The following is a 24409-nucleotide window of genomic DNA, read 5'->3' as shown; positions in this document are numbered from 1 at the left end:
TGGTAGCCAGGCAAGTGGCCCAGTCTTTTTTTTTCTCAGTCCTCAGTAGGGTGAGGCCTGAGAAGTCTGGTGGGTGTGGCCTCTGAGACCCAGAGGTGTGGTCTGCCCGCCCATAGTTTCAACTGAGTCTCCTGTGAGGTGGAAGCACCAGTCATATATTTGGGAGAGTGTAGGGGAGAGCTCTGGTCTCAACACCAGAAAACTGAGTCAATGATGGGCCTCTGCTTTCTGGCCTCTCTGAATGACCCATTGCCATGACGGATAGGAGGAGATACTCCTGAGAGCAGAGCAGTTGCTTTTTCCAGGTTGATGCCACTCAGAGGGGATTGCTCCACCCAGGAAAGATGGCGACTGCAGTACTAGAGAATGACTCAGCATAGGGGTTCCTGTGGCCGTCCCCCACAATGTCTTTCCCTGGGCCTCCAACTTTACACTCTCCTCCCACAACTCCAATTCTTTCAGCTCTACCCCACCAGAGCCCTGGGTAAGTGGCTGTGAATGAGGTTTTCTTCATGGGCCCTTTAAAACAGAGTCTGCTTCCAAGAGCTGTGTCTCTTTCTCGCAAACAGGAACCTGGCCCTTTTCATAGCTAAATGCGGTCTGGTGTCTCTTCTGGGCTCTGGGGCTCTAGGCTGGGGCTCCGAGCCTGGGGCTGAGGACCCACACCTCTCAGGGCAACTCACCTCTCTGTGAGAGTACCTCCGGGCCACCACTCGCTCCTGGGAACTGGGCAGCTCTTTCCAAGTCTTCATCCTTCCTACCAGTCGGTGTAGCTACTTTGGTGATCCCTGGTTATAGATTCCTCTTAGTTTAGTCCAAAGTTGGTTTTTCAAGATGATTGTTTTTAAATTAATTTGTAATCCAATTTGGTCCTGGGAAGTGGCAGTTGGAATGTCTGCCTACTACATCACCATCTTTCTTCCCCTTGAATAGATCTGACTTTTTCTTCTATATATTTTTTTATATTTCTATATATTTATTTGCTATAACATTATATTACTGTAACATCCCCATTTTGACTCTTACTGCAGATGTCTCAAAAATGGAAGTTTCTTCCCCTGCACTATTGGTTTTTATTTTTATTGGGTTTTTTTGTTTGTTTGTTTGTTTTTACAGAGACAGAGAGAGAGTCAGAGAGAGGGATAGATGGGGACAGACAGACAGGAATGGAGAGAGATGAGAAGCATCAATCATCAGTTTTTCATTGCGACACCTTAGTTGTTCATTGATTGCTTTCTCATATGTGCCTTGACCGTGGAGCTACAGCAGAATGAGTAACCCCTTGCTCAAGCCAGTGATCTTGGGTCCAAGCTGGTGAGCTTTGCTCAAACCAGATGTGCCCACGCTCAAGCTGGTGACCTCGGGGTCTTGAACCTGGGTCTTCCGCATCCCAGTCTGACGCTCCATCCACTGAGCCACTGCCTGGCCAGGCCCCCTGCTCTATCTTGATACACATTGTGCACATTCAAAAGTTTTGCCCTTCTGGAGCTACTGTATATGTGCCCAAATGAATAATTTCCCCTTTGCTTCCCCCAGTCCCTCCTCACAATTTCCACAGGGATGGCCATACCTTGGGGAGACTCATCTCAACCATTTTTGGGATTATTCCCCCCATGGTTGAGGGCACAATGGTCTTCTGGAATGTGCAAACACACCTGTGAACGCTATAGTCTCCTAGCAAATGTAACTCAATGGAATGCTGCAACTTCCTACCGAAGCAGGACCAAAAAGCATTATTAAATCTTACTCTTTCACTTCTTCTAACTCAGTCTTCTCCCTTTGTTTATTAATAACTAGCTAACTACCTAGACTATCAGTGTCAGAGAAGAATTAAATGCAAAAATCTAAAAACATTAAATGAACTACACCTGAAGCATAAAAAGGATGCTTTCCTACAATATAGAGGAATTCTCACTAAAGGTCAGGTGAATACAGCACATTTGAAAAAGTATACACAGAATCATCTTAATTTTTAAAAATGAAGAGAGGGAGAAATATTATAAAGCAATAGACCGGGATGCAAATGGTAGTTAACATGGTGAGCTAATAAATAATCTTTATTTTCTTTTTATACCTACCCCCTACATTTCTAAGACTGTATGGCAATTTTGTAATTAGAAAACAATTAAATTTTGTAATTAGAAAACAATTAAATTTAAAGGCAAGTCCTAAGCCCTGTCATAGCAATTACAATAAATATACAATATTTGGGGGTGGGGGTGTTAGAAATCTTAGCTGACAAAGGGAATTATTAAAGGGAAAATTTGAATTATTTTATTGAGGAACTTTAATATGCTTGAAAGAGTGAAACTCTATGACTAACTATTGAGCTTTCTGCTTATCAACAGTTTTATGCACAATTTTGAATCAAAATTTGTCCCTAACATGCATGAACTAGGATAATTATGTGGAAAAATATGATGGTTTGAATTTAATCAAAAGCGGGGTTTGTTTGCTTAGGGGACATAGGGATATTTCCATGATATAACCTCTTCTCCCTGAATGTCTTTTAAAGTCGTTATTTTGCCAGAGATACATTCTTAAACTTCTGTGCCTCTCAGTTTAGGATTTTCAGTGTTTTTAAAACCCTAGGGCATTGCATGGAAAATTTAACACCTGAAGGAGACACCTGGCACCTGCTGGAAGCACTTTCCATTTCCTGCCAGGCACAAAGCAGAGAAGTTACTGTGGGCAGATGTAGCACTCCTTGGTGGTTGATTTACAAATGTCTTCTGATGTGTCCTCAGGCTGCTAGAGCCTTCCGCTCTTGAGAGGACATTTACATTATCAAAGAACATAGAGAGCTGGTGATTTTCAGCAGAGGATCCTTATCTTCTCATTTTCTCTGCCCTTTGTAAATAGATAAGGCTGAGGATCAAATTAGTCCATAGTCCAATGCAGTAGTGTATACATGCCCTTGACAAAGCCTCCTGTAGAATCTGCAAAGCAGAACTTTAGGTATGGAGTTCTCTTTTGAACTTCATTTATTTACCTAGAGAAATCTTACAGGGTTATGAATATACACACATATACACTCTCACCTTTCAAAGCTCAGATAATCTATTAATAGTTATAAATATAAATTTATGAGCCTCATTAGCTTTGGCTTTCATCACAGATATCCGATTAACATTATTAGTCAGTGTTTCTGTAAAAAATATATTTTATACTATTTACTGTTTAGGAGATAAGCCAATTTTGTGTCCAGTGGCTGAAAGTTAAACAGGAGTTTGAAGAAGTGAAAATGAAACCTGAATTGTAAGAATTAAAGAAAATTTCCCAGAAGGGAGAGAGGTAGTAGAATCCATGGCCGGGGTTTTGAGTCAGACCCGACTTTACCCTTTGCTGTCATAATGTGTGATCTCAAGTAAATTGTTCAAGTCTTGGAGCCTTAGTAGCTTCATATGTTAAAATAAAAAAAAGGGACGGATAATAAATTAGGAGTAAAGAAATGCTATTTGTGAAGTGCCCTCCAAATTTTAATTATTTGTATTCTCTTACGCTTCTCTGATCTTGCTTTCTAGATATTTTTTTCTTTAACCATTGGTTCAAAATATAAAGAGAACTGAAAACTTTCCTCCTTGGTGACCGTAAGGCCAGTGGCCATCGTGTGACTGTGCAGGTTCACACTGGATTCGGGCAGACGGTAAAGGAACTGTGTAGCCAGAGGATGGTGGGCCATTCTGTTTTATTAGAGTCTCATAACAGAGTAGGAGCAGACAAGCAGGGAAGACTGCTTCCCTTTCTCTCTCTGGACTCTCCTGGACTCATAGACCCCCACCAGCCTCAGCACTCCCCAGCCAGACAGGCTGGGCCAAAATCTCAGGGCTCCCAATCCCCTCAGCATTCTCCCCACCACCCCCAGACTTCCTAACCAAAAACAGGCTGGGGGAAAAACCCCTACTCCAGCAAACAATAGCTAGCAATGGCCCCTCCCAAGCAGAAGACAATCTGCAACTGGCAATCTGCCGCCCTGAGGGCAAGCACCTGCTGCCTTCCACAGACTAGACGCACTGCACTGCCCTGCATCAATGCAAAATACAAGCAAGCAAACCTGAACACACTTGTTTCACACTTGAAACACATTGGTTTGCCCAACAGTGAGGAATCAGATCCGATATATAGTTCACGTCTAATAATAATAAAAACATGACCGTGCAGTTAACCAGACTGAGAGTGTAGGAAGAAAAACCTGGGCTCATATTTGATTTTTTTTTTTAAGTGCAAATTTTCCAGGTCAACAGCAGCTCAGTTACTGATGTTCTACACTGTGTTGGAGGATTGAGCTTAGTTGTCTGTGTTTAGTTACATCCCTATATAATTTTCAAGTGATGTGATCTTAGAGAGTGTAAAGAGGAAACAGAGTTAAAAGAGCATGCTTTAGAATCCAGAATTTCACACTGAAGGGACCTTAATTGATCATCTTGCTTAATCCTCTCATTCATTTTGAAAAGTAAGCAGATGAAAAACAAAAATGACGAATTAACCAAGAACACAAAATCAGTTGTTCACGGCGTGAGAACTAGAACCCAGATTTTTGACTTCTCAGACATACGGCAGCACTGCATAGAGTGGTTTAAACTCTTGCAACAATACAAATAAATAATTAACCATTTTACTATTACGTGATTACTTTAAGTATTTGGATCTTTTATTCTTTAAATAATTCAACAAACTTAAAGTCTATGCTGTGGTAGAGGATGTAATAAATGCTACAGAATATGAAAGATCAATCATTTTAACAGGTGCTGATGCATTTGGGGAGCTGTCATAAACAGAACCTTCTTACTCACCTGCTATTCCAGATTTTGTTAATGGTGACAGAATCCTACTACCTGGTCTCAAGAGTCCTTACTCTCATATTTATTGATTGCCTCCAACCCTTACTCTCAGTTTTAATCAGTTGTCCAAATACTGTCATTTTGACATCTGAAACATATTTCCTCTCATTTTTCTTTTCCATTGTTTCAGCCTGTTTTTCTGCCCTTTTCATACCCTGTCTCCATCAATTTCTATCTCCACATTCAACCTATGTTTGATTCAGTTTATTCTCCCAAAATAATTTTAAATACCAGTCTTGGTTCTCTGTTTCCAACTGAACAATATTCAGTCTTTAAGTAAACCCAGCAATCATGATGCTCTTTGATCTGGTCTGGGCTGCTAAACTGAAAATAAATCATTAAATATCACTGCTCCAACCTAACTTGAGTTGCCATGTTACCTGAAGCATGGAGCCCAAAGAGACATTTGGGATGGAGGGAAGAAAGTTAGAGTGAACATCTAAGTGAGATCCTGTGGTTTGGAGATCTCGTGTTGTGTTCGAGGATCTTAAAGTGGAGCAGATGGAGGTGGGGTGGGATCAGCAGATCCAGCTAGAGCAATGGGCACCCCATCACGAAGGTCCCTTTGGACAACTTTCCCAATTGAAGGCTGAGGCTTAGTGAGGTTTATTCAGGATAGTATCCAAGTCATTATGAGTTGTACAGCTGGGGACCTGATCAGTCCTCACTGGTCAGCCCTCTTTGTCCTCTGGCCAGCTGCCTCCATTAGTCAGTTTGTCTTTCTCCCTCAGCACAGGTCCTGTATATTCATCCCTGTGCATTTTGGGAGGTGTACCCATGTCACTTGGGTATCCTAGTGTTTAGGGAATAATCTTGTATAATTAAACATGCTTATGTTTCTTTCCCATCCTCCCCCTATTGTATTTTTTGAAGCCAAATCAGTTTAAATTCAGTAAAAGATGTCTTATGTTTGCTAACTTGAAGTGATTACTTTGAGTGTGCAGTGCAGTTCTTGGCATGTTTCTCACTGATAACAAAGTCACCCACTATGCTGTCAGTTCATATATGGGAGGTATTGGGAAATATTTGGTTGCATATGCATAAATGTATTTATTCATGGCAGCTCACAGCTTTTCTTCTTTCCTCTTATCATTTTCTATATTACAACTGTAAGAAAGTGATTTAATTATTTAAAACAGCAGCTGCATACTTAAGAAGAAATCAAAAAGGAACTAAATAAAGAAATACTTTCTAGCCTGACGAGGCAGTGGCTAGAGCATCGGCCTGGGACACACAAGACCCAGGTTCAAAACCCCAAAGTTGCTGGCTTGAGCATGGACTCATTCAGCTTAAGCACGGGGTCGCTGGCTTGAGCATATGATCATATACATGACCCCGTGGTTGCTGCTTGAGCTCAAAGGTTGCTGGCTTGAGCCCAAGGTTGCTGGCTTGAGGAAAGTATCCCTGGCTTGGTAAAGTCTCCCAGTCAAGGCACATATGAGAAAGCAATCAATGAACAACTAAGGTGCTTCTCATATCTCTCCCTTCCTGCCTGTCTGTCCCTGTCTGTCCCCCCGCCTCTTTCTCCTCAACCCCCCAAAAGAAATACTTATTAATATATAAATTTAAAGCATGGAATTATTTCTACTACATGCTAAAACTAGCAAAAATTAAAAAAAAAATCTACCAATTGGATGTTGGCTTTCCCAGGAATAAAAGAACTGATATGACTTTCATTTTATTTTCCCATTGATTTGACCAGCTGTTTATTACTTCATTAACAATAGAAGCTTTATATGAATAATTTTAGGAAAAGGAAATAGCCCCCAACATCTCAATTTACAAAACTAAGCTTTATCTTGAGAAATGAAAAATTCTTAGAAAGCAAAGGTCAACTACTATGTGTCAGTCAAAGAATTTAAAATTGATGTCAGGCTTATTTTAGGAACTCACATTGTTATGTATACTACACTTTGCAAACTTGAGCAGATTTGCCTTTTTAGTAAAAGGAACCAAAACCAAGAAGATAGACTTGATGTGTGAAAGACATTAACTGAGGTACATATGTCATTGCTTGGGCCAATAAGAGTTTACTGTGTGTCCAGGAACATGAGCTACTGTTAGAAGTTTTAGATTTCATTAATGAAAACATAAAACAATCTTGCAATAAAATTTATGAGGCTGACTTCATCTACTACCACACAAACACTTTGCTACAAGTTGTTAATTTTAAGCTATACACTAAAAGCACATTGCAACTTTACAATCAGTGTTTTAAGTGGAGGACTGACATACAGCCTTTGACAATATTGAGCACTTTAGAGCAATACATTAACACTAACTTTAGAAACTATAGCATAATGAAATTTTACAGCCAATTAAGTTGATGAGTCACTGTCAGCTTCCTAAGTTCCTCTTTTAGATGAAAGAGACATACGGATATAAAAAGTGAGGACCAAACCAGTTCCTGTAAAATCTCAAGTATCATCATGAGATTTAAGTGATAAGCAACAGAATAATATATTGTCTAAACAACCTGAAAAGAAATCAAATAATTTCTTTTTAAATTTAGAAATAATAAATAATAGTATTCAGTCTTTTAATTTGTCAGTATGTGCTTATACTGATTTAGAAAAAGGACTTGTAATGTTTGTTGACACATGTGACAATAGTCATTCGACAGCCTTCTGACCTTTACTTTAAAAGAAAAAAATGTGCAAATTTGGATATATTCAATCTTCACTGAAACTAATTGAAGTTTATAAAGAAAATAAAAGTTTGACTAGTGAAAATTTATGTAGTTCCCTTTGGTAAGATGGTATGATATTTGAGAATTAATATAAATCCATATCTGTTATATATGAAGTTGATTTTTGTTTTTTAGGACAATCCAAGGAAGAGTATGTCTATTAAGTTGGGGCATCACTATTCAGATTTATAAAAAATTTGTTGTACATAACTTCATCCCAATTATTGAATGCTCAGAAATACCTTTACAGATTGATAGGGAAGGTATAGTAGCATTACAATAAAATCATAATGTATTAAATCTATACCATTTTGGGATAGAGTAAGCTTAAAAACATAACATATTTATATATGTATAACTCTTACATATATTCCATGAGTTGTGGTAAATTTCCACATTACTTAGTGTTCTCATGGTCATTACTTTCTTAGAATCAATTTGGCTTGAACATCGTTTGCCCATTGTATGCCTGCTGACCACACTCCACAGTATAGAAATGGAGACATGGACATCCTCTCTTTTCCTTTCAAGTCCATAAAAGAAAATGAAATTAGATGAGAAAACAATAATGTTTACAAAAGCGATGCGCCTGCACATGCATGGGTATGCACGTGTGCATGTCTGCAGCAGGGAGGATTGCAGAGTAGCAATACAAACAACAATAGCAATAGCCTGGAATGCTAGTGCTATAAACTGAATATTCCTGTTCCCACATATTCACATGCTGAAAGCCTATCCTCCAATGTGATGGTTAATATCAGGACATAGGGCCTTGGGGAAGTAATGAGGATTAGATCTATTCCTGAGGGTGGGGCTCTCAGGAATGGAATTAGTGCCTTTATAGGAGTCATAGAGAGCTCACTTTCTCTCTGCTTTCTTCCATGTAAAGATACAACAAGAAAATGGCCAGAGGAGAGCCTTCACTAGAGTCCAACCATGCTGAATCTGGAGTCTGGACTTGCAGTCTTAAGACCTTCCAGTCAGGAATTAAGAAATAAATTCCTGTTGTTTATAAGCCACCTAGTCTAAGGTCCTTTGTTATAGCAGCCCAAACTGACTAAGATGGGTAGATTTCTGGTTTGGAAAGTACAGATTTGTCATGGCAGATTCTGATTCAGTAAGTCTAGAGTGGAGTGACGAATCTATTTGAGAAGGGAGCCGAGAATGGGAATGGCTCTGGGATGCATAGTCTTCATTTTCGGTTATCAACTTCAGTGATGCAAAGAGATGGATCACAAGGATCTCCACTTAGACCTAGGGACCTATCTTAAAGGTGGTTATTTGAGTCTTTCCTCACTAAATTCTCTTGTCATTTGCCTCTTTGTTCCTAAGCAACATGCTGGTCTGCTCAGGACTGTCCAGGTTTTGGTCCTATATCCTGAGAAACTCTCAGTCCTGGACTAACCAGAGGGACTGGTTACCAGATAAGATGTTTAAAGAAATAACTGAATTATTCTGGATTCTATGACCATTCTTCAGTATTTATTTATGAATTGCCTATTTTGTGGTTAAAACTGTGGGCAACAAATTTTAGGGTGAAGCTGAAAGGACTGTTTTAGTACCCTAAAAGAAACAGTACTGTCTTAGGACCCAAGACACAAAGTGCCACAAAGAGATAGGGAGAGAGGACAGTGTGCCTATAAAGCCAGTAGCCACAGCCACCATCACAGCCGCCTGGCCCATGCAGGTTTGCATTTGATTCGGACAGTTGGTAATGAAACAATGGAGCCAAGAACTGGTGGGCCATTAGCTTTAATCCTAGCTTGTACCCAGCAGGCAAGTAAAAACACACACTGGGCTCCAAAACCCACTCATTCAGTGCTCACAAAGCTACTGACTTATCCGAGTTTCCTAGAATCAAAGGTTTCTAGCTCACCAGCCTTATTCACCTCTGTTCCCCATCTCCTTCTTTCTCCCTCAGCACTCCACCATCTTGGCTGCTTCTCCTGTCCTCTTCCACATGGCCTTTCTCTGCTCTCCTCTCCTCCACGTGACCTTTCTCTGCTCTCTCCTTTAATACTAATCTCAGGAACAGAGAGAGAGAGAGAGAGAGAGAGAGAGAGAGAGCAAGCTCCTGGTCTGCCCCTCTTTATAGTGTAGATTTAAAACCTTTAATCCAATATACAAACAAGGAAGTTTCTGATACAAAGTCACTTATCTGAGACAAAATGGGATTCTTCATGATAGTGCACCACCTCACATCTAAAAGGGTGAGAAAGGCTTAGTCTTAAAACTAAACTTTTAGTTAGGCTATAACGTCCCTGCTTGCTTACAGCCTGTCCCTCACACCCAATGCAAACTATAAGCAAGCAAACATATATATCATATTTACAAACTTATTTGACCAACACTGAGCGACAGGCTTCTATGTGAGCAGCACCATCTTTAACAAAGTGAGCATAATATATTTTATCTGCCCAACAGTACCCCTGTGTGCTTGGATCTTAGCTTAGATCATAAACCTAAGGCAGGTTGAAGGAGACAATATGCCCTTGGCACTTTAAAGATGTTCTTTGTTAGATCTGCCCTCTGTATTTGTGCCCCCAAGCCTGCAAAGCCCTCAACAGGAGGTTTTAGGGAAATCATAATGTAATTTTCTATAATGATGGCCTGGTTTTAGAGCTATTGAGTTTGGCATGGAAGCTAACTATGTAAAGATATGGTAGGCAACTGGAAATGCGGGCTGGAAGTTAGGTGACAGGAATGTCCTAGAAAACTAATTTTCCAGAAATCTAGATTCCAAAATGAATTAATTTAGACCCTATAACTAACTTTTAAGAATCTTATTTATATTTCTAGACTGTTGAAATAATGATAGTAAAAGGTGTTAAGAATGACTGGAGTCTGAGGTTGGAGAAAGAAAAAAGAGGACTCAATTTTGGGGAATGGAATGTTGAGCCATTAAAGTAATTCACAAAGGCATGTGGACATGGGGGGAACAGAATTCATCATTATGACAGTCTGTAGAGAATAGAACACCATCCAACAGCATTTGTAGAATCAAGAGTATAACAAGTGATTGATACCGGAGAAAAATGTTCAATGATTGCATGAATAAAAATGAATGAAGTGACCACTACATTTGTCTGGAAGAATGCTACTGATTTTAGCAGAGTGTAAAAAAACAATAACAGGTATACAACATCCCTTTTAATTTAGCTCTCTGAATTTAGAGGATATATGTGTTAGTGAAAAGAAAAGAAAAAAGAAAAGAAAAGAAGTATTTGTTGAATTTAAAGATTGTTTTATCAAAGGTTACTAACTGGCATCCACAGAAAGGTTTAAAGGACTTGCTTTTGGTCTCTTCAAGTGTTACAGGATATGTAGGGTTGAGGGGAATGTACGAGTATAGGAGATGCTTTGGGACATTTAGTCAGGCCTCAGTGTGTGTGTGTGTGTGTGTGTGTGTGTGTGTGTGTGTGTGTGTGTGTACTGACTTGAGAGAGAACGAAAGAGAGAGAAACATTGATTGGTCATTCCAGTTATTTATGCATTCAATGTTTGATTCTCGTCTATGCCTTGACTGGGGAGCAACCTGCAACCTTGGTATATTGGAATGACGATCTAACCAACTGATGTACCAGGTCAGAGCCAGTGTTCTTTCTGTAACTTTTTTCTTACGTGCCTAACATTCTTGTCATCTACATTTTGGGGATTGAGAGGATATCAGGCTTCGAGTTGAGACCTGGGAATGGTTCCTGTGCCTGCTTCATGTGTTCTGAGTGAATCTCCATGAGTCTCATTGTCCTCATCTTCAAAAAGAGAATGTTGGATTATAACTCAGAGTGCATAATCTAATTTTAACATCAAATATATCTTCCATTTTTAATTCTATTCTCCTATTACATATTAAATGATAATCCTCAACAGCAATTCTCAGCCCTACTTATGTCTAAACACAGGAGCAATTATTCTGAATGTTATCAATTTTGTGAGCAGTACATCTTTTTAATAGAAAGTTAAAAAGACAATATAATGAGATCTAATGTATAGCATAGTGGCAATAGTTAATATAGTAATGTATTCTAGAAATTTACAGAGAGATTAGATCCTTAAAGTTCTTGCCATAAGAAAAAAAAAAGGCAACTATGTGAGGTGATAAGTGTGTTAATTAACCTTATTGTGGTAATCATTTCACATTGTATACCTATATCAAATTATTGTGGTATACCTTAAACTTGCACAATATTTTATGTCAATTATGTGTCAATAAAGCTGGAAAACATTAAAAGTAGAATAAAATTGAAATATGAGTTCAAGAAGAAAAAGTAATTGAATAATTCTTTTAAAGGTAAATATGAAATATTGTAATATCTACCAAAAGGGGTCCCAAATAAAACACATTTAAAACAAGAATAGACCTGGTTGGGGGAAAAGACCTGACTTTGGGTCACTAATTAAATGATGCTCTGGAGCTGAAGTACAATAGATGCAAAGAACAAGTCACTACCAAAATGATGCATAATTCCCAGAATGAGCTGTAGCATATGACTCAGTAAGGTGGACATAAAGATAATGAAACTATATGCCTTTTATTTATATCTTTTTGTTGCTAATGAAATAGTTTCTGTTCTTTCCAAATAAAGGGTTTAATACCTACTTTAAAAACCTTACTTAATATAATTGGGAGTAAATTCAAACAGCTTCGTCTCATTGAATGTGCCGCCTCGAATGGTGGAAATGTTGGCCCTCCTGCCGTCGTCTTTCAGTGAAATCGAACCATGCCTGTTGATGGTTTTCCTTGTCATTCTGCAGGGCTGGAGCGGATCGCACGGGATTCATCTTACGAACAGGAAGGAAAGGTGCAGTTTGTAATTGACGCGGTGTATTCTATGGCGTATGCCCTGCACAACATGCACAAAGATCTCTGCCCTGGATACATTGGCCTCTGCCCACGAATGAGTACCATTGATGGGAAAGAGCTACTTGGTTATATTCGGGCTGTTAATTTTAATGGTAAGTTATAACTTACTTTCTGTCTCTAAATGCTTCAGAAGAGGCAAGGTGTGTTCCCCCTCCCCCCCAACACACACACACTTTGTATAGAACATACTCAAGCAGAGTGGGAAGCAAAAGATTCGAAGAAGTTCCCTCTTTTAATCAAGTGTTAGTTTTCCTACCTGCTTTTAAATCCCAGACGTATTTTGTTCTGCGCTACCAGTAATCTGCTCCTGAAGGAAGCACACATTAAAAATAAGCCTCTATCAATCAAAATATTCTACTTAAATATCTCTATTTCTGAAATAACTTAGGAGGTTCATTTGGAACCATGGACAACAGACTAGATTTTTGGGAAAATGTCGTTTGTGTTATTAGCGAAGGAATTGTGGACATTTTGTTTTGACATGATTGCAAGCATTGTCAGCAGGCTGTTGACTTGAAGACAGTGAATGACTTGAAGTGGCTGTGTATTTGCATTCTCAGAGTGCTGTGGTAAGCTTCTGCATCTTTCTCCTTGTATTTCTTTCAATGATTTGGTTCATTTGAAGAAATGAGCTGTATTGCGTAAGATAGAACTCCATACAATGCAGCATAGATGGGATTTGTCTCCTGCAGAAACAGAAATGCTGCTTCCATGAGTGTCACACAAAATGCATACAGAATGTGCTGGATCCACAGTATTTGTCTGAGGATAGTTAAACAGCCTGTCTGAAGTGATAGAATTATCAAATGCTTTTTTTTTTTTTTCCCATGAACGTTGTGACGGTTGTGGCCCGTGACTTGGACCATTATTTTCACATGAAATGACAGGATGCTCTGAGCTGCCTAATTCTCTGTGTTTAGCTGTAATCCACACAATGGACATGCCTCTGAGCACTGTCCATCATACTATACTCCAGTGACCTCAGCTGCCAGCCTTTGTCAAAAAAACCACAAGGTCATTTTCAATTTGGAATTCAAGTGGAAACTTTTTCTTTTGCCTGGTTCACATAACATGAGACAGAATTTGGTTTACTTTCAACACAGAGCATTTCTCTTTTCCAGCAGAATTTTTTTGGGAAGCATTACACAACATCAATGCTTTTGTTTAGAATATCAGTCCTGAGAAGAATTTGAAAATAATTTTCCTGTAATTATCAAATTGATCAAAAGAGGTGTGTTACAATATAAGGTTATTTATCCTAATGTGAGATTGGGGGCATTCTATTCAAATTGTTAGAAGGTTGGCAGAAGAATGCAAATGAATATATTTTCTCAAACCTGAAGCTCACCTCTAGAAAATAAGGAAATCTTTCAGAAAAAACAAAACAAAACAAAACTGGATTAAAGCATTTTATTTTATCTGAACTGTAGATAAAAACCCAACCCTTCCTTGATGACTTCAGTTATTATACCACATTATAATATAATGATGCTATTAAAGACTATTAAAATACCTTAATGTCTAATAATTATTAAGACAATTTGCCTCTAGACTCCAATGATTCTGAGTTCTTCTGTCCACTTTATATAGGTTTTTTTGCACTTCTACATTATCAGACTGATATTACTATGACTTTTAAAACTTTATTTATTGATTTTAGAGAGAGAGAGAGAAAGGGAAAAGAGAGAGAGACAGGGACATCAATTATGTGCTCTGACCAGGGACTGAACCGGCAACCTCTGTGCTTGGGTCGAGACTCTATCAACTGAGCTATCTGGACAGGGTTGCTGTGACCTTTTTTAGGGCCCATCCCTTCTGTAATTTGTTTCTTTCAATCCACTGTGGACAGAGAAGCACACGTAAACTGTCATTGATTCAGTCAAGAGATATTTATCAAATACACAGAATGTGTTAGGCTTTGTGACAGCTAAAGATAGATTATTGGTAAAAACAGTCAAAATAGACGTGAGATTTAGAGTTTCTTGGGAAACTGAGGCGTGACTCACATAAGATATCATTTTATCATCTGAGTAGTGCATAGAGAGGTGTGCTGGACTGAGTGTTCATAGCAGGGGAGACATCCCTACTCTGAGGAGTTAGAAACAGATGACATTCAGAGAAGATGAATGTCAGAGATAAGGGTAAGGCAGAAGGCAGGGCCAGATAGATCATGCGATGTCATATTGGTCATTTTCAAGATTTGTTCTTGATCTTAAGAGCACAGTAACTCACTGAAGCGTGGTTGAATCGTGTCTTATCCAAGAGTAAGGATACTTCGCATAAGGGTCATGTGAAATGCATGAATCTTAGTGTATGAACTAGAGAAGGAATTGCTTTGAGATCCTTGGAGACTTATTTTGATAATACCTCAAAACCTAAAACCTGACAGTGTTCCCGTAGCTGATGACTCAGGGTAAGAGATCTGAACACAAGCAAATTGTCATGAAACATCTAATTCTCTTAACTTTCAGTAATTTTTAGGATGTTCAGCAATTTTTTTTACATCATTATGGGCTTATATATTTGTGTTGCCTTCTCATTAATATCTTTCCTTTGTATGATAAAAAGATACGTAAAGCTGTTCAAATAGAAGTACACCATCAAAATTCCTGAAGGAGAAAGAAACAAGTATGGTAGCCAGAATGAAGAATGATATTAACTTCTGAGCTTCCTAATCAACCAAAATGTAAAGGGACATTCAATGGGAACCATAAGTTTAATTATATGATAGAAGCAAGCCTAATTATTTTTCAGAAGAGAATGAATTTTCTTGGAAATTATTTCTAAAAGAAATATATCATTCAGGACTTTGACAAGCCTAATAGGCAATGCTATTTAACAAAGTTTTACAGAAAAAGCAGAAGCCTTCTTTTTGGCTGTTTTGCACATGAACTCCCAGTCAAAGCTAATAATGCAGTGCTTGTAATGCTGAAGGAGATTTCATTAAAAGAGTTTGCAAGGAGAAGGGGATGCTCTTACTTGATCTAGATTTATAACTCTTTTGAGCTCTTATGAGGATTATCATCCTCTATTAGGAATAAATGAAGAGCATTTCCCTTATACTCTACTTTTAAAATCCTTATCTTCAAAATAATCCTACTCAGATGTCTAACACTTTAGTCAGTTAAAATAAGAACTGCTGGGTTGAAGGTGAAGCAATGATCTTGGACACTTTACTTCTCCTTATACTACTTGCTGACCCTGCAGGCACCTTGGATATTCCCAATAGCTGTATAGAGCACACATCAAATCCACAGATTTAAATATTCTTGCTCTTCCAGGGCTTTCATAGAAACTGAAAGTAGATAACTGAGATTTGTGTTCTCTGCTGGGAACCTAACACTATTATATGTTGTCAATTTCATGCCAAGTAGCAGGTTGTGTTGGTGACGGCCAGTGTTCTCACCTAGTGAGAAAGCCAACCCACTTCCCAAAGACTAGAATTGTGAGGGGGTTATTGACCAAACCATGGTTTCCTCAGGACCAGTTTTGAATCTCCTGAAGAGTTGAGAATGTGCTTAACTCTACCCAGAGATTCTTACTGTGCACAACAAAAAAATACTGTATACTAAAAATTTTATTAGCCCAGCTATTACCACTTGTCAAAGAATGACCTTTGTAAAGCAGCTGTCAGTTTTGTACTGTGCAGCCTTCTGAATTTTCTGTCAGGATCAGTGAGCTACAAAACACATTCTCAAGTAATTAAAAAATTAATCCATTGGATGGAATTATTTAGCAATGCCCATTTATATTTTGGATGTGTCTGCCCTGAAGTATAATTTCTATGTAGAAAACATTAAACTGGTGTTCTTCCTGACACCAATGAGATATCAGAACAAATTACTTCCTGTGGTCCTTTTTAGTTTGAGAGGGTGAAGCCATGTCATTGGTTATGAGGGAGACTGTAACAGCAGGCGGTGGAGTGGCCAGAGAGCTGGATATAAAATTAAAAAGAACTGTTTAAAACTCAATCTTGCTGATATTGTAACCAGGTGTGGGTGTGCCTAATTAAGCAATGTTTTAAAGTTACTTGATTTCAAAGGTCATGCTTCTTCCTGTTTATTATTATAAAGATCACATTGAAATTTAGAAAGATGAATGATTAATATTTCAGACCAGGATTACTTATCACAAAACGATTAAAGGTAAAATGCTTAGTCAAATGATTAAACTGCAATGTACTCTTTGTGATCATAGATGCAAACAATGGTGCTCTGATTGAATTTGATTACTCAAACTGATATTTCTCATCAGTGGAGAAATTCACCTGAAACATAAGCACATCTTGAGTCATAGCACATTGACACCATTCATCTTTTTCATACAACTTTCTCAACCTTTCCTCTCTACCCAGGGAGCCAGAGAAAAACCTGCCTTTTAGGATTACTTTTATTGCTACCATTGGAACAAAATGCTATTTCTATAAATTTTTTAAATCCAAAGATTTATCAAAAGAAATATATAAAATGAAGAAGAGGAGTTTAGCTTTTACAAAAACTTAAGCAACAGTGTCAGTTCCTTACACTGGTCTGGTCTATAGGCAATAAAATATTAACACTGTACATCTTGTATGAAATCAAAGGTTTTTCTGTTGCTGTGAAAACCTTATTTGTCATAAAGAAAAAGTGTTGAATAGAATTCTAGAAGTCTGTCCCCACTCCTTTTCTCTATAGTTGAGCTCATGTCAGGGGCAGGACCAGAGGTGCTATGGAAACTAATCAGGATTGTTCACCTCTGTTCCCCATCTCCTTCTTTCTCTCTCAGCACTCCACCATCTTGGCTCCTTCTCCTGGCCTCCTCCACATGGCCTTTCTCTGCTCTCCTCTCTTCCATGTGACCTTTCTCTGCTCTCTCCTTGAATATTAATCTCAGGAACTGAGAGAGAGAGAGAGAGAGGTAACAGAAACTACATTCAACTTGCTTAAGCTAAAAGGAAGGATTTATGAGGGTGTGTCAAGAATCCTCATAGCAGAATATAAAAGGGTCTAAGAAAAGAGCTGGTTATAAGAACTAAAAACTTGTCAGATACCTAAATATCCCTCTGTCTGTCTGTTTTGTTTGGTTTTCTTTATACTGGTTTTTCCCTACTTTTAGATCCACAGAGTAGGTAGTAGATGGTAGGCTACAGTATTTAGGTGCTGTTTGTTCAGAACACACACATCTATATCTATCATCTATCTATCTATCTATCTATCTATCTATCTATCTATCTATCTATCTATCTATCTATCTATCATCTATCATCTCAATCTATCTATCAATCATCTATCTATTTATCATCATTATCATCATCATCTCTCTCTCTCTTTCCACATAAGAGAGTGTTCTCCATTTGGAGTTTATGTTGAAGTTTATTTTGGAGTTAAGTGAAAATGAAGAGAAAAAAAAAAAAAAAAAAAAAGAAAGTCTGGAAGATGGCTCATCAGATTTGAATGGGGAAGTAAAAGATAATAATGAGGTAATAGACATTTGACTTAGTAAAAGTTAACACTTGAGTATAAAATTATCATATATATATATATATATATTTTAAGTTTTAATTCCAACTTCTTAGAAACTTGAATCTCAATTTCCAAACTTAAATCTGATGTCAGACCTCATCCAAATTACCAGGGCAGGGAGCAAGTTGTATAAGCTTAACTGTCATGGGGTCACCCTTGTGGATGAAAGGGTTATTTTGGAAGTATTTGTAAATGACTTATGGGGAAGGTTTAAAAAGTGGGCAGAGAAGTAAAAACCTGAGAGAGGGGTACTATGGTCTCTGAGTCCTATTGCATTCTGGAGTGGGGAAGTTTTGGTTAGGCCAGGGGAGACACAATTGAGAATCACAAAGAAATTGTGAGACTCTGAGAGAGGGATGAGCTCTGAAATTATTTAATGCTCTGGAATTAATAATTTAATTGTGATTGAATTCTCTGACACAGAGTGGAGTGAGGCAGCCTCTCTAGGCTCAGTTGTGAGGTATAGTCTAATCAGCCCAATGCTCGATAGTCTAAGGGAAATAGAAACACTGGCTTGATCACAGAGACTGGTTCAGAGATGAATTGTATCAGCATCTTCCTTTTTTCAGAAACCTGATTTCAGGGACTTAATGCCAAATTTCCAAATACACACTTTTCAGAGAATCTGAACACTATTGTCTGATTTTGAAACATTTTTTTTTTTTGCATAAAGTATCTTTAAGTCATCTAAAAGAAGTAAGTGTGATTTCATATGTTATTAGGAAATGTCTGACACACTACTAGGTCAAATAAAACAATGCTAAATATCTCATAAGATTCTATAAAACCGTTTTACTAAAATATAACCCTCATTTCTGTTACAAGTACAAACACATAAACAAACTAAAATGGAATAACTTTAACATGATAAAGCACATCTCTTTCTGCCTATAACCAATTATATATTTATAGTTATTTCTATTAAGAAGATAGGTTAATCCTATTACTGCTATTAGTAATACTTTATAAATTTAACCAGTGTGATAAAACATGAAAAAAATAACAAGTTAATACTAAAAAGAAAATAGTATCATGATTATTTTTAAATGATTGGCTCGCAAGATAATAAATTAAAAAATATATTAGAAGTATTTGTTTTAGGGAGATGATCAAATATAAAATTAATATTAAACCATTAATAGCTTTCTTATATACTGGTAAGAAATCATTAATTAATAGATGGTTAGTGAACCTGTTTCCTTTGCAAAAAATATTTAAAGTACCTTGGAATAAATTGAACCAAAAATAACAGAGATCTATACAAGTACAACTTTATCAAGAGACATCCCTTGTTTGTAGACAGAAACATTAATTATAGGAAAAGGGTTAATATTTTCTGGAATAAACCTCTATTCAGATTTAATATAATTTAGTATAATTTCAACCAAAATGACAAAGGAGTGTTTTCTGGAATTTGAAATAATGTTTTAATTGTGAGACAAGTGAGTAACTAAAATGATTTTGAAGGAAAAAGTTATTCCTACCAAACATTTAACATTTAAGCATAGTGTTAAGCTACAATAATTAAGACATTTTGGAACTGGTACCAGAATAGACAGATGGTAAATGGAACCAGATAGAAATAGCCAGAAATAAATAATGATAATAAATAAATCAGTTGATACACACACATATCTATATCTATATCTATATCTATATCTATATCTATATCTATATCTATATCTATGTCTATATCTATATCTATATCTATATCTATATCTATATCTATATCTACTTATATTCATACGAACTTTTGATCTGATAAAGATGAAGTTAGAACTCAATAGGAAAAGACATTTTATTAATTATCTATTTAGAGTAAAATCAAAGAAGATGATCCTCCCATATAAGAGTGTTCTTCATTTGGAATTTATTTTGGAGTTAAGTGTAAATGAAAAGAAACATGGAAAGAAATCTAGAAGATTTGAATGGGGAAGCTTAAAATAAGTAAAAAATTATAATGGGAAAATAGACATGCTTAATTTAGTAAAATTTAATACTTTTGAGTATAAAATTATCATAAAGTTTTAAGATTGAATATATAGTAGGGGATAAATTGAGGTGTTGAGTCAAATAATATTTCAAACATAAAACTGACAGAAATTTTGACCTCTCCTAGAGATCGATAAGCAAAACCTGTCAATGTGAATAATAGTTTGAAAAAAAAGTTAAGCCTCATTAGTAGTCAAAGAAAAGGCATTTCATCAACAATGAAAAACTGTTTTCCATCTACTAAACCAATGGTAGTCAACCTGGTCCCTTCCGCCCAGTAGTGGGCATTCCAGCTTGCATGGTGGGTGGTAGTGGAGCAACCAAAGAATAAATAAAAAGATAGATTTAACTATAGTAAGTTGTTTTATAAAGATTTATTCTGCCAAACTTAGTGAAAATCCGACATAAAGTACAGTGTGTCCGTAAAGTCATGGTGCACTTTTGACCGGTCACAGGAAAGCAACAAAAGACGATAGAAATGTGAAAACTGCACCAAATAAAAGAAAAACTCCCCCAGTTTCATACCTATTTAGTGCAGTTCGATGTGGGCTTATGCACAGATTTTTTAGGGCTCCTTAGCTAGCTATTCCGTATAGCCTGTACAGACTCATCACTGACTGATGGCCTACCAGAACGGGGTTTCTCCACCAAACTGCCGGTTTCCTTCAACTGCTTATCCCACCGAGTAATGTTATTTCTATGTGGTGGTGCTTCATTATAAACGCGCCGATATTCACGTTGCACTTTGGTCATGAATTCGAATTTAGCAAGCCACAGAACACACTGAACTTTCCTCTGTACCGTCCACATCTCGACTGGCATGGCCGTGGGCTGCTCCGCTGTATACATGGTGTGATGTTATCATCTGCGCATGCGCACATGCTGCCACATCATCCTACAGAAACTGGGAGGGTTTTCCTTTTATTTGGTGCAGATTTCACATTTCTATCATCTTTTGTTGCTTTCCTGTGACCAGTCAAAAGTGCACCATGACTTTGCGGACGCACTGTACTTGATAAGTAATTATTATTATATGCTATAACTTGCTGTAACTCTGCTTTATAAATTTTATAAAGTAAAGTTACTTCCCTACTTTATAAATCACCATTACTGTGGAAGCTGTGGGTGGTTAGAAAATTTTTACTACTAACAGAGATACAAAAGTGGGCGGTAGGTATAAAAAGGTTGATTATTCCTGTACTAAATGTTTAAAGTATTAAAAATCATAATAGTAGTTTTTTAGTGATAAGTATATGGGTTTTCCAAATACTCTTGGTGAGAGTGGATATGGCTGTAATTTTTTCAGAACATATTTGCTCAGTACATATATTTTAGGAAGGTAGTCTAAGAATATTCTTTGAAACATTGTATTTACAAAAATGTATTGAAAAACACGAGAAAGCCACATCAGTGTCTGTTCCATGTTGAATTCAAACCCATCAATAACACATAGTACGTGGCATGACTCGACTGCGTCTTGTATTTTCTTCTAGCTCTGCTTCTGTGTTCTTAATTCATCTCCACTTCTTAGCAGCATCTTCTAAATGGAAAGATTATACTAAAATGGTCTAGCCTCTGCAGTCTCCTCTAGTTCTATATTCACTACCAATACTTTTAAAGGTGAATGTATATTTTAATACCATAGATAGCTATCTGTGTTCTTACTGTTGCTTATTTTTAGTTGCTTATATTCATTTTATCTTTTATGAATCATTCATTTATCCCATATATATTTATTTTATTTTATTTTTCTAACAAGGTGTTCTTATTGCATTAAAAGAAGTATTGGTCTGTAACAGATTGGAAATAAAATGGGAAAAAATCATTCATGACAGATTGAGAAATGCCAATTTAGAGGGCCAGTCTGGCACAAAGGGTCCATGGGACAAAGGGAACATGCCCAAGGACCTATTACCCAAAGAATCCCAGTCCCAACAGTCCCAAGTGCCCTGGACCCGTGGGCAGGACACATGTAAGCTTCTGGGAACTCACTGCTGAGGGTAAATGGTACTACTAGGGGGTGCAGTTGTGAACCTCAAGTGTTTGTGGGGCATATGGGCAGAGCTGGGATGTGTAGGCCATGTGTACACAAGTCCCTTCATAGTGTGAAGTAGAAGATGGCAGGCCTGGGACTAAGAGCCGGCTCATCCAGTCCAATGCTCCAGCATGAAATCCATGGAGTCCAGGGATTCTAACTGTGACTGGATTATTAAGAAGGTGTACTTGTCATCCCCATAAGCATTTTATTGGGACTTTTACAGAATATCTAATAAAACAGCTCTAGGTTAGGCATGAGAGATACCAAGGTCAATAAAATATGGGTCTGTGAGTTATCAGAGATTGTAGCTTATCAGAGGAGGGACATAAACATGTTATCAGTTTGATAAGTGATGTGATAGAGGCGTGGCCATGTTTGAACACAATAGAAAGCTGGGATTAGGAAACTACATAAGAGTGGGGGTCAAAGAATGCCACAGGGAATAAGTAGATGAAATCTGATTTGAGTTACAATTGGAAAGTGACATTTCTGTAGGTGGATAGGAAAAAGGTATTCATGATAGACAAATCAGTTAAATGGTAGTGGACGACAGGCATGAGCGTGCATTGTAAGAAAGCTGAGCACTCACAGTGTAAGAGTGTAAGTGAGTGCCCTGGGAGCAGCCAGGAGATGAGAGTGGCAAAGGGAGTCTGGCCTTGACTAGAACACTCACAGTGTAAGAGTGTAAGTGAGTGCCCCGGGAGCAGCCAGGAGATGAGAGTGGCAAAGGGAGTCTGGCCTTGACTAGAACTCTCTGGGAACTCTGATGTTTGAATGTGACACAGCAGGCAACAGAGGATTGAAGCTTTCGAGCAGGACAGTAAAGTACTTGGATTTGTGTTTCAGAAAAATAACTATGGCAACAATTTGCAGACTGGAGGGAAGAATATTAAAGACGGGCACGACACGTTAAGAGACAGTTACAGTAGTCCCCAAGAGAAACTAGTTCCTGAAACAGGAAAATGAAGGCACAAATGAGATGAAGGAAACACAGAATCATTTGAATCCTGGCTCTGTTCTAGTCACGTGCTTTGACTAGAAACTAAGAGCTTTTGATAAATATCTAAACTGCCCCAAATGATCTTTCTTTGTAACTGCTGGTGACAACTCCATTAGTAGAGCTAATTCAGTATGTTAGTTCATATCCTATTGATGAAATTGACTCGACATGATGTTTTATCTGCTTGTGTAAATAGAAAATGAGATATAAAATGTCAAAATGTGGAAAAACTGACATAAAATGTCATCTCTAGAAATTATGATGCATAATTTCCTTGTGATTAAATATTACTTATCTGATAAATAGATATCAAGCAAAGTCAAATGTGATGAAGTGATTCCCTGTTAATTTAAAGTATAAATATTCTTTTTGATAGTTATCTCATTGGAAACAAAATTGAAAACATTATTAATAATTTTACAGTACATTATATAATTTATTCTTGAAGCTAAAGATCTGAAGGTAGTGAAGATTTTCCTGGAAATAGCTATACATATTTTTAAAAAAGTGAGTGATGTATATAGTGATATTGAATATGTATAGAAAATAAACAGGTTGATGTGAAATTAGGTGATATATTTAGTTTCTGATTGAGGAAACTTTAGGCTGGTTATAAAATTCTGATCTTACAAATTAAGTCATCATGAAATTTAGCAGCATAATTGTACCTGCCTCTTTTCTACTGAGTAAGTTGATAAACTATGGGGTTTTTTTTAAAGTCTAATTTCTTTTATAGCCATGAAGAACAGGATAGGACTCCTCTTTTTTCCCATGATGGAACCAGCATTGAAGAAAAGCTTGAGTCAAATCAACAGAATTTCCTGAGTTTTTCCTAGGGCCCTACACAATTCACCACTGCATTGGCTTCTTTTACTCATTCTTTTATTCTTGCAGTTCCTGAACTTCTTCATCATGTGCCAAAAATTTAAGAATAAATGATACACAAATCCCAGAAACAGAGGAGGTGCTATAGGCTCAGTAACTGCAGGTTTAGAGCTGGCTTTGGGTCTAACTGGGGATGTAGCAAAGAGCCTTGAATGAAGGATAAAGGAAACAGACAAAGGAGCAGCAAGGATTTGAGGTGTTGAACAGATTCTGAAGTAGTTTATATATATTTTCTTAGGTGAGAGGAGGGGAGATAGGCATATTCCCCCACGTACCTCCCCCCCACTAGGACCCACCTGGCAACCCCATCAGGGGCTGATGGTCAAATACTGAGCTACTTTTAGAACCTGAGGCTGATGTGCTGGGACCAACCGAGCTATTCTCAGCAGCTGGGGCCATGCTTGAGCCATTGAGCCAGTGGCTGTGGGAGGGGAATAGAGAGAGAAAGAGGACAGGGAGGCGGGAAGAAGTAGATGATCACTTCTCCTGTGTGCCCTGATGAGGAATCAAACCCACGAAGTCCATACCCTGGGCAGATGCTCTATCCACTGAGCCACCTGCCAGAACTTGAAGTAGTTTACATTTAATGGATTATGTGG

The 24409-nt window shown here is 37.6% G+C and overlaps 1 protein-coding gene across 1 annotated transcript in view; it reads left to right on the top strand.

Moving 5' to 3' along the window:
• GRM8 (glutamate metabotropic receptor 8) overlaps positions 1 to 24409 on the top strand; it is an 822068-nt gene that overhangs the window by 477365 nt on the left and 320294 nt on the right. The window contains exon 7 of the mRNA XM_066362590.1: positions 12286 to 12486. Within this exon, the coding sequence (XP_066218687.1) occupies positions 12286 to 12486 (201 nt within the window). The remainder of the gene's footprint in view (positions 1 to 12285; positions 12487 to 24409) is intronic.

The sequence above is a fragment of the Saccopteryx leptura genome, chromosome 2 (genome assembly GCF_036850995.1).
Source record: "Saccopteryx leptura isolate mSacLep1 chromosome 2, mSacLep1_pri_phased_curated, whole genome shotgun sequence".
In the NCBI taxonomy this organism is placed as follows: Eukaryota; Metazoa; Chordata; class Mammalia; order Chiroptera; family Emballonuridae; genus Saccopteryx; species Saccopteryx leptura.
The sequence above is the reverse complement of the archived record's forward strand: the minus strand, read 5'-3'. Positions and strand labels throughout refer to the sequence as shown.